General features: G+C 34.8%; 1 protein-coding gene and 1 pseudogene across 1 annotated transcript; both read right to left on the bottom strand.

The window, feature by feature from the left end:
• Positions 1-5898: 5898 nt before the first annotated feature.
• Positions 5899-6749, bottom strand: LOC145100635 (RING-H2 finger protein ATL78 pseudogene; annotated as a pseudogene).
• Positions 6750-13751: 7002 nt separating this feature from the next.
• LOC145099401 (uncharacterized) lies at positions 13752-18662 on the bottom strand. Its single transcript, XM_079036983.1, has 2 exons — positions 17808-18662; positions 13752-14156 (listed from the first exon to the last, which is right to left on the bottom strand). The coding sequence occupies exons 1-2, from the start codon at positions 18660-18662 to the stop codon at positions 13752-13754; spliced, it is 1260 nt and encodes a 419-aa protein (XP_078893109.1).
• Positions 18663-19493: the final 831 nt, after the last annotated feature.

Below are 19493 nucleotides of genomic sequence, written 5' to 3'. Positions count from 1 at the left end.
TTTTATTTGAAAAAATATATTGAAAATATTGTTGTGCCGTAATAAGTATATAACTGATTATATTATTTTAGTAAATAATTTAAACACAAAATTGTCTTTATTTGAGACAAATGGCATTCTATCGAAAAAATCGCTTTAGAGATAACGAATAAAAAATACACATTAAAACGGAATATAATAATTTAATATTTCAACATGGACTCTTGTAAAGAGCAATCATATAAAAAAGTGCCTTATCTTCCTTTGACGTTTTCTCAAGATGTTAGCACTACGATACATACATGTGGTGAAGGAGCCAGGAAAAATCCTATATGTAAAAGTGACATGGAATTTTTGTCTATGGAGTTCCTCTATTTCAATTAGTGGGCAATTTTAAGCACTAAAGAAGCTTTTTATGAAGCCAATTGAAGGAGAAAACCATATATTAATTAATTTTGATAGTTATCTTGGCCACTATTGTTTCAATTTGGTTTTTTTTAAAAGCGTTTATATCATATGATTTAATAGCTTAATAATAAATGATAATTTTAATTTTAACTTATGGTTAATTTTTGAAATATTATATATCGCCATCGAAGGATTGACAAATTACAGTGGCCGCGTTAGTACAAGGGCCACCCAAATAAATTTGAGTGTATATATATATATATATATATATATATATATATATATATATATATATATATATATATATAATTTTAAATTGTACACAAATAGAATATTTTTTGCTGCATATATTGTTACATTTTGTTATAATTTAAAGTATTTTATTATGGTTCATATTTTATAAATTATTTGGCCCATCCTAAAACAAAATTCTGGTTACGCCACTAACAAATTACAAGAACTCGTGTTATGATATATGAGATTGGGATGGGTGATTTTATTTATTACGAAACACACATCTTCTAATTATTTATATTACACTCTTTGATTTTCTAATTTTGTCAAATAAAAGTGTACGATAAATAAAATGGTGCACAAATAATAGTACCAAGTTAGATAGAAAAATTAAAGTAAAGCACAGGAGCCTTTACGAAGTCTTTGAAGGAATAGCTTTAATTACGTACACTCTTCATCTTGAAGGAAATATGACATTTGTTTCAATATGCGTTGATTGTTTAAACATCAAATTAGACATGTTATCATCTATAAAAAGAAGTTTTAGTGAAAATCCATAATAACCCCAATTTGGTTTATTGTTTCTATCTTTAACACTAATTAAATAGTACAAATATGTGGTTACGCTTTTGCAAGTGGGAAGGTGATTTACACATCAAGACACTTCACTCTTTTAATCTTTATCTCAATCTCTATTATTATATTATAGATAGATACTTTTATAGTTTCTTATGGGAATTTGTTATCCCGCTTTATTGGGTTGGCATTGTTTAGCAGTTATTTTATCTCGTGTTGTATTTTCCCCTTTTCTATGTACCAATGTCTCAACAAAAATACTTTACTAATAAACAAAGTATATGAACCAATTGATTTGATAATCAAATTTATCGTTTCAAATCTTCTATAGTGGGAAACGTCGTGAAAAGCGTTTTTCCCTTAACCTTTTACCCGATCAATAAAAAATGGACAAGGATGTAGTGTCCAATTGTGAGATCACAGGCCTATCGTATAACATGAAAATATGTATCAAGTGTACAATAATAATGTTAGAACACGACGATGAAAATAGATATTTTAGAAGTGCGTTTTCTTTTTGAAAAAAATTGATCAAGTAATAGTTAGAAAATAAATAAATGCGAATGTTCAATCCCTTAAGACCGGGGGTGTACTCCATTTATTACCCTTAATTTTACTTTACTCACAACTCACGCCACATTATTTTCAATGATATTTTGACACATGGAAAAAAAAGTTGTGGCTTCATATTTTCTTCTTTCATACTACTGCAAGTTTTGAAACGCTCACCAAGATAATTTTCACGTACTTGTTGAGTCATTCGCTATCGAAGAACAATTGATGAGTGTTATATGTTGGTGATTTTAATATTACCATGTTATTTTAAGTAACTGAAACTAACATGTGAGCTAAGGGGCTTCATAATTCGTACTCTAATATATCTAAGGAGTTGTACGGAGTGCACGCATGTATAAGATCGAATTAGAAGCCGGTTCGATAACTAGTCGGGAGTCCGGGGGCAGCGCCCCTAGCGGGGTCCAAGGGGGCAGAGCCCCTAGCTGGGGTTCCGCTGGTTTTGGTAACCCTAAATCCTCATTAATCCAGATTAACATTACTTGCTTCCAAAGCAACTAATGACAGCCCAACCCTAATGAAACGCTAATCTTGTTTAATATATAAACAACTCTTCCTTATAGAAGGGAGTTACGATCTTAAGCTCTCGTTTTATTACACTTTCACATAATCCTCTAGAATATTGGCTTACGATTTCTATGCCTAGAATCGTAAGTGTCCACTTGAATTATCGTAAGCTGAATTTCTTGTAGCACAGACATAGGGTAGAAATATCAGTTCGGAAAGTGATATCACGATCCAAGTTGGTATCCAGATCTCCACCATAAACCCTAATATTCCCAACATTATATTGGGAAACAAATATCATATAATAAAACACTTTTACTTTAACAAAATTATATCAAAGAAATACCTCAACGTTTGACTAATTCTCAGTATTATTGTACTATTTTCATCAATATTGTCCCACCCAAAACAAACAAACCTGACTATATGTACGTTTTCAGTATGCTACATAAACATCAATGTCTAGAAAAGAAGGGTGATCCACAACCACATCTTTATATATTTATATTAAACATAGATAATGGTTGCATTTATTTTGCATATCAAAACCTTTCTTATATAAATATTTGAAATCTTTGACAACTTTTGTTTAAAAGCTCAACTAAAAGTATGAGATTAACATGACACAACTATATTTTTGTACGGAGTATCTGATTTTCATGATTATTCTATATCACTAAAATCAAATCTTTACTAAAATTAATGCAAGTTGTAATCATTATTCAATTAAAATAGTGGCTTTGTGATTAGAGATTATTCCTTGATTTGGTTTATATATATTTTATGGATAACCAAATTGAATAATAAAAATAAAAGATGGATAACAAAAATAAATAGGAAGATATTTAATTTCTAAAAGAAAAATATTAAGAAATTCAAATTTTGACGCAAAATAAAGAAGTCAATCTTTACTTTTCAAAATACAATGGTTAGACATTTGACCAATGAATCAAATGGTTTCTTGTTTAGCGGTATCAGATGTTGTTATCCGTTCCTTGAGATTGAAGGATTCGTAGATATATATGAAATTAAGGAGTAGAATAGATTGTCGTTCAAAAAATCAAATATGTGCGACTTCGAACTTTTATGCATTGCGACATTAAAATTTAAAATGAAATGAACGTCTTCGTCTTCATTGTACAGTGTGTATTCATTGTAGCGTCTTCATTGTATATGACAAATGTGTGAAATGGAAATTAACTTTTAGAGCTACTCACATAGGACGGGTTTTAACTATCTCATTATATCATGAGATTATATCGTTTTATTTTTTTTATAATTTTTGTTATGCTTGTAAAGGAATATAATAAATCAAGTAACAAAATTTCGCTCCCTGTTTAGTATGCTTTACATGATGGATGTCGATGGGTTTGTGAACATTAACATGCCCCTAATGATTTTATTATTAACATTTGAAATTTTTGGTATATAGTTTCAATATTTGTATACATGTTAGAATTACCTTTATGATCAATATCCTTGGATATTGTATGCTTGTGTATCATTCAATAAATGAAAATAAATAAAAGGTCAATTTGTTCAAATTTCATCTCTATTGAATTTGATTTAATCTCTTCTAATCTTTTGCATCTCATGATTGATCCATTCTCTGGGAAATATTCTATCTCATAAACTATAAACACATAATGAAAACAGCCTGCCTGGTAAGGCTGTACAAGGGGAAGGGCAAGTGAAGCCTTAGTTGATTTGCTTGCCCGTTTCCCGAGTGGAGAATATGAATATGCACCTCCATCAGAGAAGAACTGTGAGCTGCAGTATTGAAGGAAGCCAACAAATTGAAGAAAACAGCTCCTGCTGAAGCAATTGTTGCTGCGGAGGTAGCTAAATTACCTACCCGCTATAGACGGAAAATGCATGTTGTCGCGGACTTAAATAAACCTTAATTGAAAAAAAAAATATCCCAACATTTCTTCTTCATGTGCACATTTGAAAACAACCTATTGGCTTATCTTGCTTCTATCCTTGACTTGCACATCATCCTTCAACTTAATTAAGGGCAATATTTTTTTTCATATTAAAAATCTTTAGTGGACTACTATGTAAAAGCCACTAGACGATCTACAATACGCATTGGAGCACCATTGTCTCACCGGGCTGACCCGCTTACACATTATACTCGTAACACTACACGAAAAAGGATATGTGGTCATGACAACTTTTGTCGTTAGGTGTAAGTCTATGTAGGTGTCTACGACGAAATGTTGTCGCATAAGCTTTACCGCCCTAACCTCATCTTTATAGACACCTTTTGTCGTCGCCATAGGTTCCTTCTTAGAAACTAGATATTATTGTCATAGTTTAGTCACTATATCTTTTTAAGAAATAAAAAAAATGTAACAGTGACATGTCATTCCTATAATAGCCGTACATAATGTATATTATGGTCCTCTTTATTTTTTAATTTTATGGGTTTATTTATTTACAAAAGCTAAATTTAGAAAAAAAAAACCTTAAAATACCATATAAACTCCGTTCGCTTATAATACAGATTTTTATACACGTTGTTTACAAAAACCATATGTGAAATGACTTTTAATGAAGTAGGTTACTATTTTGTGTAATTTTGACCAAAACATATGTTATGTTTTGGGCTTGAACTCCCAATAGTATGTATAAAGGTGGTATGACAATTCCTAGCTTCTTAGTAACACTTATAACACCTTCTAGAAGCTCTTTAGCATAGAAGAACCGAATTTGGAGTGTTCTTATCACCTAATTGAACCAGAGTGTGTGTTGAGAATCTATACACGAATATAAAAACTAACTATCTGACAAGGGCATTGTTTACGTTGTATTGTAACCAATTGAACCAATACCTACTTATACTAACATTAGAGGGGCAAAATGGTGATTTTGGCACTCTGAACGGCTATATTAACAATCCTATGACCTTTTTACATAATAAAGTCAAGCTGGATGGTTTGACCCGGAAAACTGTTTTTTTTTCTTTTTCCGAAAGAAAGTCCAGCTTTTTGCAAAAAGCTTAAAACCGGGCAAAAATTTTGTTCGGCAATTATTCTGGTAAGTGATTCCTAGCCGGCGATAGGGTTAAATCCTAACCGGTTATATGACAACTTGAAGGGCGTGTTCGGTAAAATTAGCTTGTAACAGGTAGCGGGTAGCTTGTAGCTTGTAGCTTGTAGCGTTTTGTTAAACGCCACATGAAGTAGCTTTTGGATTTGGAGTTTTTTTATTAAACTAAACCGTTAGAAGCTTGTAGTGTCAAACGAGACTTTTTGTTTTAAACGGAACATTTTGTCAAACACTAGAAGCTACAACCTCTCAAACGCTCCGTACCAAACACGTCCGAAATATGAAGTAACGGTTAGGTTATTTTTTTTGTCTTACAAAAACCACTATGGTTTGTGCACCTCTAAAAAGACATCACGCCATCATCCAAATTTGTGTATTGTTTATAAAGAATGAATTACGATACTCAGATTATATTATTTATTAAAAGTACCCTTTTATTTATATATAAGTATTAACAAACTTATAAGTATAAAAGAATATACATTACAGTAAACTTTTAACGAATTTAATTTGATGATATATACTTTAGAAAAAAAAGACTTGTAATACAATTGCAAAGTTTGTAACTTATTGTCGGGAAAGAACTTTTGGTGTCGATAATAATTTAAATTACTCAATGGAAAAAATTCCTACCTATCTACGTATGAGTATTACAGTAATTACATTTGATTTGTTCATTTTATGAAGAAGCTAGTTAAGTCTCATAATTTGTTACAAGACCTTCATGTGGTAGAGGTAATATGGTAAGAGTAGTAATATTTCTTGGACCTTCGCGAAGATATAATGATGCTACAGTTCCCACCTCTGACTATCTTTTGAGTTTTGACATGTTTCAATTAAGGAGTGCCTGCAAGTTGGACAAGATGAATGTGAACTCAGCCATTTATCGATGCAACGCACATGAAATCCGTGGTTGCACTTGGGCAGTATTTTTACTCGCTCTCCTGTTGAAAAATCACCCAAGCATATCACACATTCTTTGTCCAATCCTGGTAGCTTCAGTCCTTCCCAATAGCTGACTGTTGGGAAAATCTTTAATGCTTTCTTCTTGATTCCAGTGTTGGCTTTAACTAAAGTACTTTCCTGGCTACCGCTACTTTCTGAACTAGATAATCCCGTGCATCTTAATATACACCTGATGATGGAGTTCAATGCTAGTGAGCAAATCAGAGCGCATAGCACCACCGACAGCACCATCACCACATTCGTATCAAAGTTGCTACGTTGTGTATATGGGCTTGACTGTGATGGACCTATCACAGCAGCCGCTGGTTGTTGGTATGAATAAGTGTGAAGTAGAAGTTTTCTTCAATTAAAATGCCTCGTTTCATTCTCAAAGTGCTCAGTAGACAGTGTTGACATGTTAAGTTGTTTGTGAATAATGATCAAGGTTTGTTTAGATGAGAATTCAATGAAAGACCAACGCTTATATATATATATATATATATATATATATATATATATATATATATATATATATATATATATATATATATATATATATATATATATATATATATATATATATATATAGAGAGAGAGAGAGAGAGAGAGAGAGAGAGAGAGAGAGAGAGGGGTGATTAGAATAGGGTCGCACTTTGTGTATTTTAAGAAAAAAGAGAGGATATTTGAATAGGATTTGAGCCACCATGTGGGATTTTATTTCGACACCTTTGTATCAAATTAGTGTTTGAGCAACCATGTGGTATATATCTATTCGTCTTTGTAATCTATATGATCTCCACCATTAATTTGGATCTTCCACTATATATGGTATGTGCAATTATTTAGTAAAAGGGTTTCTCTATTTATATGGGTCCGACGCACTCTCTTGAAGTCAAATAATGATACGAGTTGCCGTCCAAAAAAAACAAAAATTCTATGCGTGGAGCTTTTGTACATCTTCGTATGCTTTGCATAACCACCTTTTTTTCTCCTGTTTTCAGGAAAGGTTTTTAATTTAATAACTGAATGACTATATACGTTTAATTAATACTACGCTCAAACATACAAGTAAATGGATTAAAAATATATGACTTTTGCTCAAATGAAAACCATAAATTATGTCAGAACCGATATATTAGATGTGTAAAGTAGAGGTGTTTACGGTGCGGGCAGATGGTTTATGCGCTTTAGTAGCAATTTATGCGGTTTCAAGTTTTGTTCAAATTCACAAATTTTGTATGTACCACATTATAATCTTGTTTCAAGGTATTTTAAAATTTATTGAAGATACAATTCATTATAATCTTGGTTACCATAAAACTTACGGTAGGCCAAACTTTTGCAATGATTTTCATCCTGTGTCAAGAATTTCCTTCATTGTCACATAGCAATCGTTTTCATGCATTGATATTTATAGTTCATTAATTAGGTCTACATACACCACAACAATAATACCTTCATTATTGTCAAGAATTCCGATCTCCGCCTGCGATTTCCCATGCGCATCAATTCAAGCAATTGACCCTTGACGTTTCCCATGTATGTCACTTCGGTTTCCCCGATCATCATCATCCATTACTACGTCTACTAGTGAAGATGTCACCTCCGGGGACTTGGCTTTGTCGGATGTATTTGATGTCGAGTCCTCCAAGCTTGATTCCTTGACCGCTTCAACAATGGTGGATCTAATCTCGCCATGTGTGGGCAGATATGAACTTCGATAGTGCCCAGGATAAAAGAAGAAGAGTATTGAGGAATGTCATTGTTGCCCCAATTGATTTTTCGGAGTCTCATGAGCCTCAAGCTTCCATTAATCTCAATAGATTCCCGATCCCTTCCCAAGTTCCTCTCTCGGACATGGAGGTTGATTCTCCATCCTCCTCGTCGGAAAATAGAAACACGGTTGAGGTAGACAACATGTAACATCCTAATTTTCAAGACCAAAAATTTCATTTTTAAATAAGTTATTACATAAAACCACCAGTATAAAAACATTCATAATAATATCCCGTGTCAAACCAAAATGTTAGTAATCAAAACATATTATCATAAAACCATATTAGAGTGTAATCCCAGAGATCTCATGTGCGGAAAACTTAGTGTGATGCGCTGCGATCAAGCTGACTCCTTTCCTTTAAACACGAAGTACTTGAAACCAAAACTGAAAACCGTAAGCACGAAGCTTAGTGAGTTTCCGCATCATACCACATACCATACAATCACAAAGCATACATACTGTCGGACAATTCTGGGGTGCCCGACCTACCCGGTACGACCATTCTATGGTGCCGACCTACCTATGTCAAGCCATTCTGGGGTGCTGACCTACTCGTCAGTCCTAACAACCGACCCTCGGGGACTATTCCACCCCTACTGCTACTATCACATATATCATAACAAAAACATACTATCAGACATATTTGTGGTGTTCGAACTACCCTTCGGTCCTAACAACCGAACTTGGGGGACTATTCCCCTCCTACTACCACTATCACATATAACCTATCATGCCAACATATAAACATATCGTCACATACTGTCATACATATCTAGGGTACCTGACCTACCCTTCGGTCCTAACAACCGAACTTTACTACTATCACATATAACATATCATCCCATCATATAACATATCATGTACTAGCAAACCTAGTTGATATCACAATGACAATCCTCTAACATACAACTCCTACTGGTGGGCTGACATTGTGGCTGTAGACCCACCGCTACTAGAAGGTAACTCACCTCACACTGCTGAAGTCTCGTAGACACAATCCTACACTGCTAAAGTCCCGCAGACACAACCCCAGCTGCTCGATGACAGATTCCCGAACTGTCAACACCAAAATAACACCCAATTAATAATTGGGTCACAACACATATCCATAACTACATACATGGATAATTACTACATTACCCCAAGGTTGGCTTTATTCAAGCCCAAGGCCCAATCCATAGGCCCAAAGTCCAACTAGGAATCAAGGCCCAACATATGGCCCAATTTTCCAAATTAGGCCCAAGCCTATACATGGTCTTATTCTGAGGCCCAACATCATATAATCATTATGGCCTAAACTATGGCATATTCTATGGCCCAATTTTCCAATTTGGGCCCAAGCCCCTTACATGGGCGTTACCCTAGGCCCATTAAATTATTCTAGTCCAATTGCTTGACTTTGGATGGCCCATTAATAACCCAACCATCAAGGCCAATAGAAAGGCCCAACAATAAACCCAAGTGAAATTAGAGTTTCTCATAAAATGATGATTAGGGTTAAGTTTCCTACTTAACCCATTAAGGGCTTAATCCACTAAAGACTTAATCCATTAAGTCCAATATTGCTTAGATTAATTTTTGCCATTGATTACTACTTAATATTTCTAGTTATCAAATAACTCTTGTGTGTCCCAATTAATTCCCCAAATTAGGGTTTCATTGCATTAGGGTTTTCCAAACCCTAATTAGGGTTTCCAACCCAAATACTAGCCCATTTATCAATTTATTGGGCTTTTTGGGCAATTAGGGCTTTATTGGGCCTATTACGCCCACTAGAATATCATTAAGCCTATTAGGGTTTTCACTTAGCCCATTAGGCTTCACTGGGCCCATTAGGGTTTCAAGCACCCCAAATGAATCAAACTTACAAGATAAGCACACCGCCACCCGACACGGAGGCCGGTGGCAGCAGGAGGCGGCGGCCACCACCCTAAGGTGGTGGTTTTCAATTTCTTTTCATTATTCAATTTTTTTGTTACAATTACAATGAAAATACCAAAGTAACACACCTAATAACTAAGCTAAACATACACACACATAACCACCATGGTTGTCGGTGGTGGTGAGTGGCGGCAGCCACCACCTCACGGTGGTGGTGGTGGACTCTCCGGCTACACAAACACACTTCCAACCCCATCGAAACTGGTAGTAGCATTTACACACAAACATACACCCATACTTTTTTTTTTGCAAATGAGTCCAGCCACCCTGCTGGTGGCAGTTGGCGACGACAACACCATAGAGAGGTGGCAGCGGCGGTCTTGACGGCGTTAGGCAGTAGCACACATGAAGGGTGGTCTTCACACTACAAGGATCGTACACTATGCAGACGACAATTTTGAGCTCTGTCCAGACGACTTGTCGTCGCTAAAGCCTATACCGATGACATGTCGTCTGTAAAAAGTCGTCGGTATATGTCCGTCGGTAAAAGTCGAAAATGTCGTCGGTACAAGTGTCGTCGGTATAGCATAGTCAGTCCAAACGACATGTCGTCTGCAAAGGGTCGTTGAGATTGATTTTCGAGGAAATTAGAAAAAGTTTTATTCGCACCCTATAGAGACAACTTGTCGTCGGTAAAAGTGTAACACTATAGAGACGACTTGTTGTTTGGATATGTGTGAGCTATAGAGACGACTTCTCGTTTGTAAAAGTGAAAACAATTTTTACAGTTGGAAAGATACACCGACGACATGTTGTCTCTATAGCCATTTTTTTAATATCTTCCACAAGTTTTGTTATATATATACCGTTTAAAACAAATCCAAAAGGGATATTTGCAGAATAATATAAACATAAGATAACATATCATTAAAATCCAAAAGCACTTAATAAACATAACATACCATTCAAATTCTACTACATAACAAAATAATAAAAAAAGACAAGTTTTTAACAAACAATGTTGTCATTACCATTCTAGTTTTCCTCCTCCTCATCATCACCACCATAATCAACATCATCAAACAAAATAATAAAAAAAGCATGTTTTTAACAAACATTGTTGTCATTACCATTCTAGTTCTCCTCCTCCTCCTCCTCCTCTTCATCACCACCATCATCAAAATCATCATCATCATCATCCGCGAGTTCATTTGATGTTTCGGGGTTATTTTGTGGAACCATATTGGGATTAAACTGGAATCGTGGCATTGGTTGTGGTTGAAAGTTTAGAATGAAAGATGTGAAAGTGTTATTAAACATTTGGTTCATTTGTAGCATTTGTTTCTGCATCAATTGAATTTGTTGGGATAATACATCAACTTTGGGATTATCTGAAGATTGGGATGTGGAAGCTTTGGAATGTTTGGTATGTTCATTTGGAAATAAATTATTGTTGATGCTTGGTTTCCTTCCAATTTCGTGAATATGCCCACGTCTCTCACCGAGGGCACGAGCGAGTCATTGTTCTTCGTTTAACTTTTCGTTCTCCCCGAGTTGTGATTGCATCACCATCTTCTTTCGTTGAATGTTTTCCTAAGATAAAGAAAACAATAAAAGTACATTAATTAAAAAAATAACTAAATTTATACACTAAAATAATAATATTATACCTTAAACTAACTAAAATAATAATAACATATTTATCAAACAACTTATTAACTTTTTTTATTACTTACCCAAAGTACTTCTGCTTGTGGTGTACACCAACCTCGACTTTCTTTAAGTCGCATATGTCTCCAACCGTCGATATGTTGCGGGTCTTCTCCTATTTCTCTCTATAATAAGCCAAAAACAATTAATATATTTATATAAGTGTTAATAAAAAATTTATAAAATACAAATTAATTTAATTACCTCCTCACATCGTCTGCCTGCATATGTTCTACTTCTATGAGCACTCGTAATTTGAAGTTTGGACCTGCTTTCTTTACCTTCTTTGCACTGCTTCCTACAACCCTCATCCAAAAAAAGAAGATCGAGTGTCATTCACCACATCTATCTCATTAACACCGATACTTGGATGATCCCAAAGTTTTCGATGATGAACATCTTCCACAACTCTCCAATTATTGTTTCAAGTAGGATCTTGGAGATAAAACACTTGTTTAGATTGAGTGGCTAAGATGTATTGTTGATCGTCATACAATGTTTTACCGACATACCATTCATGACTGGTATCGATAACAACCATATTCTTTTTACTAATTAAACATCCATTATCTAATGACGCATTGAACCATTTACCACGAAAGAGTACAACTGAATAACCATGTACATATTGCAACTCTATGATGTCCTCCAATTGACCGTAAATGATGTACCGTCTACTCCTAATGTAAGAATGCCATTATTTTGAGTAGTACGTTGGATATCACGACTATGTACAACAAATCGAACACCATTTACTATGTCGTCAATGTAAGAAGTTTCATCTAACGGACCATGTGCTAATGCCTTTAATTCGTTAGTACAGTCCGAAGGTGATTCTCTTTCGAGACGATAAATCTATAAGGAAATATAATATTGTACATTTAATTAATAATATAAATTAGTTTTATATTATATATTAGAATATAAGGTATTTACCTTTCTTTTGAACCATGGAGGAAATTCTGTTTTCAAATCACTTTCAGGCAATTCTGATTTGAATCCGCTGGATATGAGACAAAACAATTAGAATATTTTGAAGATATGGTAACACTAACGAAAAAGTAGTTAATAGATCACAAAACTTACGATATGTAGCCTTTCAGCTCATCCTCATCACAGTTGTTTAATGCAAACCAATGCAATGATTTTTTGGCATCTTTACAATGTTCAGCGAGCTTCTTAGTGGACATTGGTCGACATTCTGATGAGAACACAGTAAATTTCCTTTTTGGAAGGCCAAGATCCTCATTTCTATCAACACGATTGAATTTGGTTTGCATACCCTCAAGATACATTGAGTAGAATGTTAAAGCTTCGTCTGCAACATAACCCTTTGCTATTGAGCCTTCTGGCTTGGCTTTGTTTCTGACATAATTTTTAAGTTTTTTCATGTATGTTTCAAAAGGATACATCCATCTCATGTATACAGGCCCTCCAAGAATGGCTTCTTCAGGTAAATGAAGAATAAGATAAATCATGATGTCAAAAAATGCTTGAGGATATATCAACTCAAGATTGGATAAAATCTTCACCACTTCTTTTCTGGCATTTCTCATGTCGTTAACATCTAATGACCGTGCACAAATTTTTTTGAAGAATTTACACAAGTCAATGATTGTTGTTGAAGCATTTTCTGGGAGAAATGCTTGAACCCCTATAGGCAATAATCGTTGCATGAGGATGTGATGATCGTGAGACTTTAGCCCAACCAAATTTGATGCGGTATCATTCACCTTCTCATTAAAGTTCGATCCAAAACCATCAGGTAGCCTCACTCTTTTAATGAATTGACAGAATCGTTGTCGATCAATTGGTTTAAAAGAGTAATCAGCATGTGGTAGTATTATTTTCTTCTTGTTGTCTTCCTTATTATTATTGACTTTCTTCCTCTTGTTGACTTTCTCTTTTGGCCACTGATTTGGCCGAATGCCCATATTTTTCAAGTCTTCTCTTGCCTCTTTTTTGTTTTTGGTTTTTTCATTCATCAATGCAGTAGTTACAAAACTCTCATCCACATTATTCTCCACATGCATAAAATCTATATTGTGTTTTAGCTAGAGGGAATACCAATACTCAAGCTTAAAAAAGATACTACGTTTCGTCCAATTCAACTCTTTTTTTTTCTTGTTTCATCATTGCGCTTTCTTGTTGCACCCCCGTGCTCAGGATGTTTCCCTGGAATACGATCGGGGAGACAAGCCAATTGCTTTAATATAGCTGTATTGCTAAATCGTCTTGGATGTAGCCTTCTCTCAGGTTGACCATTAAACAATAAACTTTGCCTCCACTTATGGTTCATATGCAAGAATCGTCTATGACCAACATAAGACATCTTGTTGGTGACATGAATGGAAGATGTGTCTGCGTTACAAGTAGGGCATGCTAAATAACCTTGAACGCTCCATCCAGCCAAACTTCCACGCGCTGGAAAATCATTGATAGTCCATAACAACATTGCATGCATGTTGAATACGGTGTTGGTTGACGCATCTCTCATTTGGACTCCTTCAGCCTACAACATTTTCAACTTATCCACCAAAGGCCTCAAGAAAACATCAATGTCCTTTGAGGGTGATTTAGGACCATGAATCAGCAAAGTTAGCATGAAAGAAGACTCTTTCATACATATCCATGGTGGTGTATTGTATGTAGTTAATATAACCGGTCAAGTACTATAAGTACTATTAAAGTTGCCGAATGGATTAAAGCCATCAGCAGCCAAACCTAGACGAACATTTCTAGGTTCTTTAGCAAACTCTGAATATCTATGATCAAAATCTTTCCATGACTTCCCATCAACAGGATGATACATCATACCATATATTGAGCGTCCAGTATTGTCACACCCCCAAACCAAGGATGGCGGAAATGTCCGGGGGTGGAGGACTTCATGTACAATATCACAACAACGTGTATAATAGTGCTCAAAGTAAATACAACCATCATAAATATAATTGAAAAAGTTACATCAAAGTATATGTTTACATGTTTCAAAATCAATTACATTATGATGACAAAAATAAATTGTTCATGGTTTAACGTCCCATCCTCAAAGCGCTGACGTTTTCCTGTTTCACTGATTTCCTGAGAATACAAGTAGTTTTGAAAAAGTGTCAACAATTAAGTTGGTGAGTTCATAAGAGTTTTGTTTGAAGTAGAAACCGTTTTCCTTGTAAAATCGATAGAGTTTGATTTCCAGAAAATCCAATATTTTCTTAGTTAAGTGTGAACATAATATTCCTATATGATGTGCTAATGAACCCTAGAATGACCCGTAGCTTTCTCCTATAATCGTCTAGCGTATATAAGTTCTATAAGATTTAAGTTAGATAAAACGTTGAATATAGTGGGTCTGCCCTAGGTCCACAACCAAACAAGGTACAGGAGATGAGGCGGGACCACCAATTCTAAGCCAATCGAAACTAAATTCTTATACGACTCAAGCATATACGCTCAACGATTATAGTTGAAGTCTAACAATTCTAGATGAAATATAGTTTTAATATCATAATAACTATTTTGTGAGAACGTGGTACTTTGGAATGTACCCCACTCATATGAAAACCCGATACTTTGGAATGTACCCCATTTATATGAAAACCTGGTACTTTGGAATGTACCCCATTCGTATGAAAACCCAGTACTTTGGAATGTACCCCATTCATATGAAAACCCGGTACTTTGGAATGTACCCCCTTTATATGAAAACCCGGTACTTTGGAATGTACCCCATTCGTATGAAAACCTTTTTGTAATGTAAATGATCATAAACTATACCTATTATAGTTTATCAAAATGTTTGAAATGTATATGCAACCTAACTATACTTATTATAGTTTAGTATGTTTATTTGTGGTGTATAAGAACCCTTTCTTTGTAAGTCAAATGTATAGTACAATATAGCTATGTTTACCTTGCTTTGTTTTGTACTAATGGTTATGATGGGGGGTTCTTATAAATTCAGTAAGTATTTTCTATTATATAATTATGCCAATACAAGAAAATACATGTAATATATGAAGTCATCAAAGATTTAACACTTTGCTCAACATATTACAAAGTGTTTTGAAAGTTATAAGTTGTTAACTAACTCTTAACCTTTCTGCACTATTTTAGAAAAATCATAGAAAAATCATACGAAGTAGAAAACTAGATTCGTAAATTCTGAGAGTTCCTAAAATGTGTCTAGTTTACTCATAATTTTTATCATGATTTTTGGAAGCCTTTAACTTGTATTAAAATGCTCATATTCACAGACTGGTCCGGATTTGTGTTTGAAAGGATAGACTGTTTTGTAAAAATCACCATAAATTGTAGAAAAATCGTGTGGAGATGTGCAAGTAGTCATTGTAAAGCTAAGAAGTGGAAATACTTGGACCTAAAACAGTTTTGAAAACTAAAATGTTTAAGTTGTCCAAAATAGTCCGTGAATGGAGTTGAACTTTTCTGATGAAGGCTATTAGAAAAGTTTAGTTATGTTCTTGGTGTTTTAACTTGTATCCCCCCCCCTAAAAATTTGAGAAAACATGAAAATGTAGGGGTATGAACTCACCTTGAGTGATTTCAGAAGATGGATGATGGAGAGAAGAAGTGTTCAACTCAAGAACACTTGAAGAATCACTTGACGGTTCGAAGATCTAACAAGAATGTGATGATGTTTGTGTAAAAAATCAATGATTTGAGTAGAATGAGGTGTAATAATCACAAGGAGGGTGAATTATACTTACCAAGATAGGAATAAAGCTTGAAAATCAGCCTTAGAGTCTTGAAATAGAGAGAAAAAGTTTGAGAGAAAAGTTGTGTTTGATTTTTGGTGAAATGAGAGCAAGTGAAAGAAATGAGGAGAGAGGTTGAGTGTCCAGCTCTCAAAAACATGGGGATGGCATGTGAGTGAGGTATAAAGGACTAGGAAGTGACAAGGTATGGTGGGGTGGAGTGTGGGTTAGTCATGGAGTGGGTATGGTGGTTGCTTGTGTCATAGAATAAAGGAAAGTCAACACTCCACCTCTTGTACATCACCAACTCTTTTTGGATAAGGTTTTGTCCTTAAAAACGTGATAATTTAATAATTATGGGTCCTTATATGTTAAAATAAAGTTTTGGGTGAAAATCCGGTATTAAAACAATTAAAAACGAAGCTAAAATGAAGTCGTAGTCGAAAACCGGGAAGAAAAGAACTTCCAGCGAGGCTTCTCGGAAAGGGGTCGGAGGTTCGGTCCTCCTGAGGCTGGGTGCGAGGCGAAGCGAAGCGGTACAGCGAGAAGAGTAGGCTCGGTCCGAAGCAGTCAGAAGCGAACTAGACCGAAGGCATCATGGAGCGAAACAGACCGAGGCTTTGGGTTCGGGTCTTGTGCGAGGTTCGGGCCCGAGAGGACCCTTCGGGTTCGGTTCAGCAGCCTTCGGGTTCGGTTCAGAAGGGTTCGGTCCCTAAGAGGACTTTCGGCCCTAAGAGGGGTTTCGGGTCCTTAAGAGGGGTTTCGGGTCCTTAAGCCCTTTTTGTCCGTTTTTGACCCGTTTAAGGGTCGGAATGACCCGAATGACTTCAAAAAGTTACAAAAACTTTTGAGAGAGATTTGGGAGAGATTTCACATTCTTGGAGAGATTTCTCATTCTTGGAGAGATTTGGGAGAGATTTCACATTCTTGGAGAGATTTCTCATTCTTGGAGAGATTTGACATTCTTGGAGAGATTTCTCATACAAAGAGATATTTGGGAGAGATTTCATATTCTTGGAGAGATTTGGGAGAGATTTGACATTCTTGGAGAGATTTCACATACAAAGAGATATTTGGGAGAGATTTCACATTCTTGGAGAGATTTAGGAGAGATTTCTAAATAGAGAGAGATAGAGTGAAAACGATTGAGAGAGGTTTCATTTGTGACCTTTTTGAGTGTCCGGCTTCGCGATGCAAGGTCCGTAAACCCTGTTAAGCTTTGTTTAAGGATCTTACACACTCTCGATGAGTATGCAACATTGTTTTATCGGTTTGGCTCGTCACTTACCATAGTTTTAGGTTAAGGAGATCTAGATGTACATACTTTTTGATTTTTGATCTCTCATTCTAGCAAGTTGTTTAGTAAATACATAACGTAAGCCCTAGCACACAAGGGTTAGTTGAGTTGACCGGTTTGACTTGTTGACTTTATTTGACTTTGCATTGACCAGAATTTGACGGTTGTCACAAGTATTATGCCAACTCATATCTTTAGCTGTGAATCTGGAGCTATACATTCGTAGAAATCTTGGAGTCAAAGGAAAGTATCGCAACACTTTTGGTGGTACTTTTTTCCCCTTTGTAGTTGTGTCCACCCATCTACTCTGCTTACAAATCGGGCAATTCTGCATGGAACCGTTCTCCTTCCAAAACATAGCACAATCATTTTTGCAAGCGTGGATCGATTGATATCCTAACCCTATCTTTCTCAACTTCTTTTTAGCTTCATAGTGTGAAGCTGGAATCTTGCTCTTCGGGAAAGCAGCTCTTAGTAACTCTACAAGTTGATCAAACGAACTATTTGTCCATCTATTGATCACTTTAGTATGAAACAACTTTGCCAAAAATTTTAAGGCGGACATATCGCTACATTCAGGGTATAACTTGGTATTGAGCTCCTCAAACAAATCATCAAATTCCAGGTCTATACCTCGTCCCTCCTCATCTATATTTTCTTCATTAGTGTTTTCTTCCGCCATAACATCATCAATTACATCAAACATCTCATTACTTGTGGGTGTGTTTGTTCTTGGAGTCGAATTGTAGCTTAAATCCGAAGAACCGACATGTTTCTCACCGTGATAAATCCATGTAGTATATGTTTCTAGAAACCTAATTGCATGTAAGTGGGCATAAACCGTAGGCAAAACATGTCGATACGAATTCACAAACGTTTCACACGGGCAACGCACTTTGCCTATAGAGTTGACATGTTTCTGAGCAATCTTCATAAAGTTTTTAAGACCTTCCAAGTATTTTGAAGACATTCGGTTCTCTATAATACAACTCTTATCGATCGTCATCGCTGTTTCACTTTTAAAAATTATATTATATATATAGTTATTGAAAGTTAGATTGTATTTGTGCTAGATAAATAAATATATACCCGAGAATGGATAGAGTATTCACAAGTACATAAAAAAAATATATACTCGAGAAGTAAAAATCAGATTGATTGGATAGAGTATTCACCATGGTTATGAAGAAGAAACTTAAACTAAAAATCAACGATTCAACATGTTTTAATAAGAAAATCATATTAATTTGATTTTATATTTAATTTAATATTAATATTAATATTAATTTGATTTTAAAACTAATTTAATTTGATTTGAATAAATTCACCTTTACTTCATAATTATTTTAAAATTACTAAAAGTATGTTGCTATTAATAACCTAATTAAGCTAAAGCCATAATGACCAACATTAAGTCACTAAGAAAATTAAACACTTTGAAACCATATTAAACACTTTACAATACAAACAATACCATCTAATTACATCAAATAACTCAAGATAATACTTTTTAAGGTAATGTTTCTAACTTAACATAATGTATACATGAAGTTTGTTTGCTAGTTCTATAAAGTTGCACATAAACTCAAATTGTAAAGATCTTATAGCCTTCTATCATCACTTTTACTTGTAAATAAGTAAAATATATAACATTATATGCACATGGAAAGCAAAATGTGGCCAATATATAACATTGTATGCACTTAAAAAGCGAAAAAGCAAAATGTCACATTATACCCTGTTTTCACATATTTAACATTTAGACATGTAAGATTTATGCAACATTATGGTGCATAAACAAATGCATATACATATCATTGTTTATTGAAAAAAAATC

Source organism: Lactuca serriola, chromosome 4, assembly GCF_051521515.1.
Source record: "Lactuca serriola cultivar US96UC23 chromosome 4, Lser_US96UC23_V15, whole genome shotgun sequence".
Classification (NCBI taxonomy): Eukaryota; Viridiplantae; Streptophyta; class Magnoliopsida; order Asterales; family Asteraceae; genus Lactuca; species Lactuca serriola.
This window is presented reverse-complemented; position numbering and strand designations above follow the sequence as displayed.

Bases quoted from the DNA above. Each gene is read 5' to 3' on its own strand.
- LOC145099401 (XM_079036983.1), bottom strand. From the start codon at position 18,662: ATGACGATCGATAAGAGTTGTATTATAGAGAACCGAATGTCTTCAAAA. The intron at 14,157-17,807 runs GTCAATGCAAAG...AAAATGTTGTAG, and splicing joins GTGACAACCGTCAAATTCTG to GCTGAAGGAGTCCAAATGAG.